This window comes from Cyprinodon variegatus, unplaced genomic scaffold, assembly GCF_000732505.1.
Source record: "Cyprinodon variegatus isolate N-32 unplaced genomic scaffold, C_variegatus-1.0 Scaffold54, whole genome shotgun sequence".
NCBI lineage: Eukaryota > Metazoa > Chordata > Actinopteri > Cyprinodontiformes > Cyprinodontidae > Cyprinodon > Cyprinodon variegatus.
This window is the reverse complement of record NW_015150507.1, coordinates 469,562-477,929: the sequence shown is the minus strand read 5'-3', so window position 1 is coordinate 477,929 and position 8,368 is coordinate 469,562. Positions and strand designations below refer to the sequence as shown.

The window sequence follows — 8,368 nt, the reverse complement described above, 5'->3', positions numbered from 1 at the left end:
TTCTGTAGAAGTACGGATTCTTACTACTTACTGTTCTGTCACTTGATTTGCCATCATTTTTTATGTTGATGACATTTACAAAGTACTCCCTATTTCTCCTTTTTTTCCCCTCCAGTCTTCTTGACATATAAAGAACTGTTCAATACACCATGATTGTTGTTTAAGAATAATTTCTATTGTGAAAGAACATTTAACAGTAATTATTGATTAAACAAATGATGAGTGAATTGTGGCAGGTATAATATAAACTACTTTCCAAAATATGTTACATGACAGTTCAGTTTTAAATCACCCTATATATCTGTACTGCCAAATATGATACACAGTTTAACACAACTAGAATATGAGCAATCTATTTGGATGTAAATGTGTGTTTATTGTCTGAAAAGATAAAGCATTGATTTAAAACTAAGAAACTAACTGACTAACTTCTCAAAAATTTGGAAAACTTAAAAAAAAAAAAAAAGTTATCTCACAGGAGCAGGTATTTTGAAAATGGGGAAAATAAGCTGTCCATTGCCTACAATACAACAATAATCCAGAGGACAGAATACATGCAGGTACTATAATTATCCGGTCTGTTGCACACATTGACCAATAGTGGTATCCATGCACACAAATAGAAATTAAACTTCGCTTTCATGCCAGAGGAAAGCCCACTACAAAAAGTAATCCGAAAACCTGAAATACAGAAGTTTGCATACAAAACTCAAAATATATCATCTGTAAAAAAGAAATATAAAATGATGAAAAAAAAAAAAGTTTGGCAAAAACAAGAAGAAGGGAAATTTAGAAAACAAAGTTACCGTAAAAACCTGGGATTAAAATGTTTGTTAAGGTTTTATTAGGGATTTCTTTCCTTTCTTTTTAAATTTCAATGTACAAAATCTGTAAGGTTTGGTTGAGGTTTAAGAGGACCCAAATGCACAGACGGAAGCTAAAGTGGTTTCTTGCAGATATAATAATTCAAAACGGTGCAACTGCAGCTAAAAACCAAAGATAACAAAATACAGAAAACCAAAAACTAGAAGATGTCAGGGGAAACACATAATGAGGATCAAGAAACAAGGAACCCGCGAACAGTAACTGAAGAGGAGCTGTATAAATGGGAGAGATAGAACCAATTAGCAGATGAGGAACAGGTGTGGACAGAAGCAAGGAAAAGGAGACTGACATAGGACACAGAGGCTAAACAAGAAATATATAAGAACTCAAATACAACTGGAAGAACACAAAAATGGAAATAAAACCAATAATAACTCAAAGAGAAAACTTAAACAGAATCAAAACCATGACAAAATCTGTTTTTACATTTTAATATTTTTATTTTTTATATTTCACATCTTACAACATTTTTATTGATATGAATGAAATAAATCCTTTAGATGCTCGGGCCCCAGGAGAAGACTTTGATGTTCTGAACTGACATTTGCTTGAATGAGGACCTAGGAAAAAGATTAGAATAGTCTTCCCCCACAGGGCTTGGACACTGGTAGTGGATCAGCCAGAGGATAAGTGGGACTGAGAACAGCCTGAGAGTGACAGAGGTGGGAGGAGGGAGTCTTGGCCTGGAGGTAAATAAAGGAGATCTAGAAAGATGATTGGTCTCAGAGGAGGTGCAGCATCAAGTTGATTGGCTGAAGCTTGATTGAAGGATATCAGCCGGTTTGTTCAGGTGAGGCAGAGAAAAGTCTTCCAGATTTAGTTTTCACCTATGCTACACGTTAGCAAGATACCTTGCTGCTAACTAATGTCAATAAAGTGACTTGCAAAAGCCTCTACTGCGTAAGGTCGACTTTTTCATAACAAAAAAACTAAAATAATTTCTTCTCTGGCTACTTTAAAAAAAAAGTTGGTAATTAAGGCTGTTTTTCATTAAAGTTTAAATAACTGCGTGATGCAAAATGTACTGGATGATGCTATAAGGTAGACTTTCTGTTCTGCTTTGGCCAGTGATTAAATATAAATCCTGACTTAGAAAGAAGATAAAGATTAATAATTCATGTAAAGAAAAACATCTCTTCTGGAAGACTGTATTTTGTACTTCAATACCATGATAACAACATGTAGCAAAGTGGAGGAACGATCTGCAAGTAATAGCAGTTATGTTCAGTATCCTGATAGTGCTGAGATAGATGGGTATCGTTTACGGTGAGTCATGCACTTTTCCCTATCAATAAACAGCAAATTTATTTTACAGTTGATGTCCTTTTGAAGAGCCATCCTTGACTCTTCCAGATGGGAGAGAGAACCTCTGGCTTCACTCAGTTTCTTCTTCAGAGACTCCAAGGTAGCATCAATCAGCCTCACTTCTCCTTCCAAACTGCAGAAACAGATAAAATGAGGATATGGACACAGAGGAAAAGAATATAGAGGTCTTTGCTGTTGGTGTCCATCTACCTGAGCTGGGCTTGATCCCTGCAGAGTTCCATGGCTGGTCTGAGAGAGCGCAGATAAAGTCTGGACTGAACCACTCTCAGTGGTGCCTCTTTGTTGTGAATGGCCTGCTGGAGAGCTTCAATGTTCCTCTCCTGACCCCCAATCTGCTCCAATATCTACAAGAACAATAAAGCAATCAATTACATGTAACCAGCCAGTCAATTTCCTGTGTGTCTATTCATGTACCTGAGTTAGCTTCACTTCCAGCTGGGTCTTGGCCTCAATTAGTTCATCGCAGTGCAGGCTAAAGGCTCGATCCACATTGGAGCATTGAACGCTCAGATCCTCAGTGGTGTCCTGCAGCATTTGCTCCACAAGCATTCTGACACACAGAAGTACAGTCACTTTTCGTTTTTTCAACAGTGGATGGAAATCTGTGTGAACCAACGCAACTCTGACCTTAGACTGTTGGTGGCCTGTTCCTCCTGCAAGGCCTGAGACAGGTTGTCTTGAGTAAACTTTGTCCATGATGAGGGGTTAGACACCCTGAAATAAACCAAAAGAAACCTTGTGTTTGTTAAAGTTGGACATATCTTTGACATTTGGTCAGAGTTAGACTCACTGCTCCTGCATGGTGGCTGAGCTTTGGTGATTCTGTGTATCTGGACTCTTGTTACTATGTCTTCCACTGGTGTCGTCAAAGTTATAGGCCTGACATTTATCAGACCAATCCATCTCCAGTGTCTGCTGTGCGGATCTGTTCCTCCTGACTCACAGAAAACAATGCATTAAGCTTTTGCTCTTTAAAATCAATAGGCTGTGAACTAAGGAAGGAGCCAGTATACTCACTTGATCTGAGCAACAACCTGAGCTGCAGTTTTCTTCAGAAGAGCCTGAATGCTCTTGATCAAGTCCACCTCCTAAAAAAACACGTAAAGCAACATGTTCAACTTGCTCTTGTTGTGTTATTTCAGGATTTTCAGTAAGGATGTCCAAACCCAAACTGTTTTGTTCTGATGTGATACCAATATTAAAGCTTTAAGTATTGACCAATTCCGATGTTGACTTAAACTGATACCACAAATCATTCATACATTTATTACTCTTTTTGTATTTTGGGATCTTATAAAAAAGCTTGATCAAGAGATATAAATGAAAAAATTTATAACAGTCAATAATATCAGTTATGAGAACAACTGCCATGGATTACACATCAATTGGCTGCATAAACTCTAAACTGAAGCACAAATATGCAGTGTATCCCTATCAGTATGCTAATATTGGAAATGTTAGCTGCTTTCTGATATATTCTGATTTTGTTTTATGTTATCAGGCTGGTTTCTGATATCAGTATTGATCGGGACATCCCTGATTTCCAAGCTTAATTATTTAGAGAAACTTAGAGAAAGTTGTGAAGAAGTGGAAAGAAATAATTAACTAAATATTTTCAAGACAACAGATTATTTTATCAAAATATAAAAAGGGTTTAAGTAATTGAAGCCTTAAACTTTGGATTACTGTTTGAATTTTATTAAAAAAGTGAATAACCAAAACTTTATCCTAAAAAATATTGGGCTAACTAGGCCACTAGGAGCGCTGTAACTTCCAGGTTGTAAATACCTGATCCGTCCCAGAAGCACGATCCGTACCATCAGCTCATTAGTGCATGCGAAAACAGATAAACATTTTGGTCACCCTCAATTTTATGTAAAATAGTAAGCGTAGTAACTATAATGTGTTAAAGGTTAATAATGTATTTCTTGACATAATAAATGCCTTAAAACCCTTTCTGTTTTATCACACATCTGTGCCTGATCTGAACGGGATCTTACGCTACTTCCAGGAGCTAATTTTTTCAGCTTTGGATTTAAACATAAATCTAGTCTTTTTGACTTTTATGTTTTCCTTTCCTGTTAACATTATCATATATATTGTGACCTTAAGAACGAAACAGCTAAAATGCAGATAAATATGGCTTAATCATATTTTGCAGGACTACTCTGAACATGTCTGATGATGACGTCAGACAAGCAGTTTGACGAAGATGTAAAAATAATTAAAATTGTCTCAGAAAAGTAATAAAACATTTTTAAAGATGCATACTAGCATTCTTTAGTGAGTTAAGGACATAAATAAGTATTAATGTTAACTATTAATTAATTACATTATTTATGGAATTACATTATTTATGTATATCTGGTTGCGCATGCGCAAACCAGCTGATGGTACATATCATGCTTTCGGGACGGATCGGGTTGTGATAGTCTAGCACTTTAAAGTGGCACACTGGATCACATGACAAATTCAGTGACCTATTTGGCCCTCTCAAGTTACATTTTTTGAAGGGTAGCCTGTACAGATGCACCAAGCGCTGTATATTGACTCAAAAAATGAATTTATTATATCTCAAAGTAAGGTAATACTTGGGTCAAAAGTGTATGTAGTGTTACTTTAAGGATCACAGACTTCATATTTGTTTTTCTCATTTCCATACTGCATTAGTAATAAGAAGGTTAAACATGTAGAATTATTTAAGAAACATCATGTATATTTGTATGAGCCAGTTTAATTATTGATATATTGGCTCTTTTTTTACTAAAATAAATCTTAAATGTAGTAATGTTAAGAATATGCTGACCTTGAGCAGTTCATCTTCCACTGTGTCTCTGACCAGGTCTGCTCCAAGTCTTCTTGCTCTGCAGGTCAAATTATCAGTGACGATGGCATAAGGAACCTCAGTAGCATCCAGTGCCCTCTCCAGCCGCCTCTTTAGGATAAGCAGTGAATCTGTGTTGGCCTGCAGGTTCTCGATGTGCCGCTGCAGCTCAGACTTCCAGTAGTGGATCTCTTGGAGTCTTTCTCCAAGAAGACGTGTTCCTTCAGCCTGGGTCTTGAAAGCATCAGCCGTAGTTTCCTTGCATAAAGTCCTGGACTCCTGCTGAATATTCTGGGATTTGTGGCAGTTGGTACCGGCTTGTTCAAGGATGATTTGGTAACCAACAGTGGCTAAGTCTGAGGAAAGCTGCAAGTTGTTTGACTCCAGAGGAGAAATTTTTTCCTGGACTCCCTGAGCAGCAGCTCTGGTGTCATAATATGGCCGAGACAAAATAATTTCTGAATTCATTTTTGCCAGTTCTACTGGAGGAAAACTGATCTACAGGAAAGCTTTAGCAGCTTAAGACTAGATAAAAACCCTCCTTGGTAGTCCTGCAGCCAGTTTGTTTGCTGTTGCCTAGTAACACATGTTTGTGGGAGACACTCAAGTGACTGGTATCACATTAAGAGTGGAGGGGGTAGCAGCTTTATTCTGTTAATACACAGATGACATTACAGCCCCATAAGAAAACAATTAGAGTTTTAACGTTTTAACAAATGTTACATTAAAATTATAATACCACAGTTTTCATGAAGAATTACAGCTTTATCTAGGATGACCCTATTTTCATTTGGGAAAACCAGGACACCTTTGAGCGCGGGAATCTCTGTTCCCATGCATAGAGATGTCTGTGGCATGCACTCACTTAACATAGGCCTACATAATCCTACAATAACATTATATTTACAGTTGATTTATTAAAAATGCTTTTCAGTAAAAGTCAACAGCAATAACTCCAATAACAAATGATAATTTTTAGTTAAGATGTATTCATTAAAAATGCTTAACAATTACTGTAATGAATGAATAGCACAATGAAAGAAATAATGTCTCATCATCGGGATTTGCTCAGTGATCAGAGGATATGTTACTTGGCGCCGAACAGTGGTGAAAATTGGAAGTTCAGTTTAATATAATACAAGTCTGTGAATAGTTCCGTCTGAAATGAATGAAAATAGTTGTTTTAATGGTTATAGAGTCAGATATGTGGCGGTAATGTTTGGTTTATCTAAAGGTTTTAATCTGTTACTGTATAAATGGGTTTGGCTGTAATTTAAGGACAGATTCTAATATATCTGCAGAGTGGGGACTATAAATCTGATAGGATTTTTATCTTTTTATTGCTGTTTTGCACAATATGCTTAACTAAGTTTTTTTTGTTGTTGATTATTAGAGATTTTGCAGATATATTTTGTACATACATTGTTTAGATTTACTTATATATTTCTAACCCTTTTATAGAATAGAATAGAAAATCCCTTTATTGTCCTACAATGGGCAAATTTACAGCAGCAGAAAGATTATTGAAAATGGTCACACAAATGTGGACCTTAGAAAAATGTATAAGAAATACATAATAGGGAAGAGTTAAAATATAAAAAATACAATTCTGTAAAGTGTTTTAACAATATAAAACTGGAGAATACATAACCAATATGCAGCTATGGACATTTTTACAGTGATGGATATTTGAAAATAGCAGCAACATCAGAGATGTGCAGAATGACAGCAGCAGGTTATTTAACTGACTAAGGTTTCTATCATTACATTTGATTTGATTTGTTCCTGCTCCTGGTGGTTGGAACCTTTATTCCACTCTGGATTCTTGTGAGTGTAGTCTTTGTTCACTTTAACTTTAAAAAAAATAAAAAAATAAATAAACAAACAGTTTTGAAAACCTCGGTATTCATTCTTTTCCTGCTTTGTGTGTCAACTTTCACGGTTGCTAAGCAACAGAGCATACGGCGGTAAAACCCGCCGAAGGGAGGACCTGTTAAAATTTACAGACAAAACTCTTCCGGCCTCCTTATTTTCAAGGACTTCGAAGGATCCAGTCTAGGTAGACCGCGTCCTTGGAGGATGCAGCCCAGGTTTTCGAACAGAGCCTCTGATTAAGAACAGGGCTGCCCGCACTGACGCGGCTCAGGGATTACGTTACACGCAGCGTCGTGCACTGTGCCCTAGTGCCCAATTAAAGTAATCGGTCTCTGCCAGTCACGTGACATTTGTTGCTAAGATGCCATTTTTGGTGGAAAAGGCGTAGTGTAAACAACCGCAGCATAGCTAAACGAAGGACTAATGGATTGAGTTTGTTTCTCCGACTATATGGAAAAAAATAAGCAGAATGCAAACTTATCGTACCGGTGTCGTGCCAAGGTAGTTATCCCTGCGAAAATTTGTATCCCCTCGTCGGGAGCGCGCACGGAGTAGGAAGATCAACTGGAGTTAACTTCGCGTCAATTCCAATGTGCAGAACTTGAAATTTGAAAGGTTTTACGTGTATGAAAGTTGAGCTTCACTGTTTTATTCTTTACTTCACATGTTATAGCAGAATATCGCCAGTGATATTGATTTAAAACTAATAATAAAACACAAACGTTTGCTTGAAAGCTGGTCGTTGACAGCAGTGTCTAAGCAAACAGATCCTTGTTCTTTTCCACACGTTCATTAAAAAAATCTCTCATTGTTTCACAGTGTCCAAATGTTCTCATCCCATTGAAAACTATTGTAAACTGTATACTTGTAATAAAAATGAAATAGAAAATGGAGTGCACGTGTAATTATTAAAGACTATATGCAGAAGGAAATAATTCTTTCCTGGTTGAAATTTAGTACTTAAATCTATATCTGTGTTTATAGTAACTTACAATTTATCTATGTTGTACTATCCTTAATAAACAGTTTGTGTTCTTTAATCAGCCGTTTTATTTCATCCCATTTTGCCACAATTGGCAATATGGGATGAAATGAAACCTGCTGTAATCTGTTCCCCCTGTCTAAATCAGGCAAAAAAGGTCCCAGCTTTTTATTTTTGGCTTATAAGCATATTGGCTTTCTGTTGAATCAAGATTAGAATTTAAAATCATCCTTCTCACATATAAAGCCTTAAATGGCCAAACTCCATCTTATATCAGAGATATGATTGTTCCTTATGCTGATGAAGATTCTCAGTCATCCAGGTCATGGTAAAAGTTTTAAAAAAACAATCCACTGGACTTGGTTTCCAAAGTTTGAAGACATTTCGCTTCCCCTCCAGGAAGCTTTCTCAATTCAATGTCTGGATCCGCAGTGAGTTTCAGGCTTTATACAGCAAGGCATTGTATTGCTTGGAAA

General features: G+C 36.6%; 1 protein-coding gene across 1 annotated transcript; it reads right to left on the bottom strand.

Moving 5' to 3' along the window:
- Positions 1 to 1,840: 1,840 nt before the first annotated feature.
- Positions 1,841 to 5,581, bottom strand: tekt4 (tektin 4). The gene is made up of 7 exons (XM_015371164.1): positions 5,018 to 5,581; positions 3,229 to 3,299; positions 3,002 to 3,145; positions 2,839 to 2,925; positions 2,626 to 2,761; positions 2,401 to 2,555; positions 1,841 to 2,323 (listed from the first exon to the last, which is right to left on the bottom strand). Exons 1-7 carry the CDS (start codon positions 5,501 to 5,503, stop codon positions 2,110 to 2,112), a joined length of 1,293 nt encoding a protein of 430 aa, XP_015226650.1. The 5' UTR covers positions 5,504 to 5,581; the 3' UTR covers positions 1,841 to 2,109.
- Between the last annotated feature and the right edge of the window lie 2,787 nt (positions 5,582 to 8,368).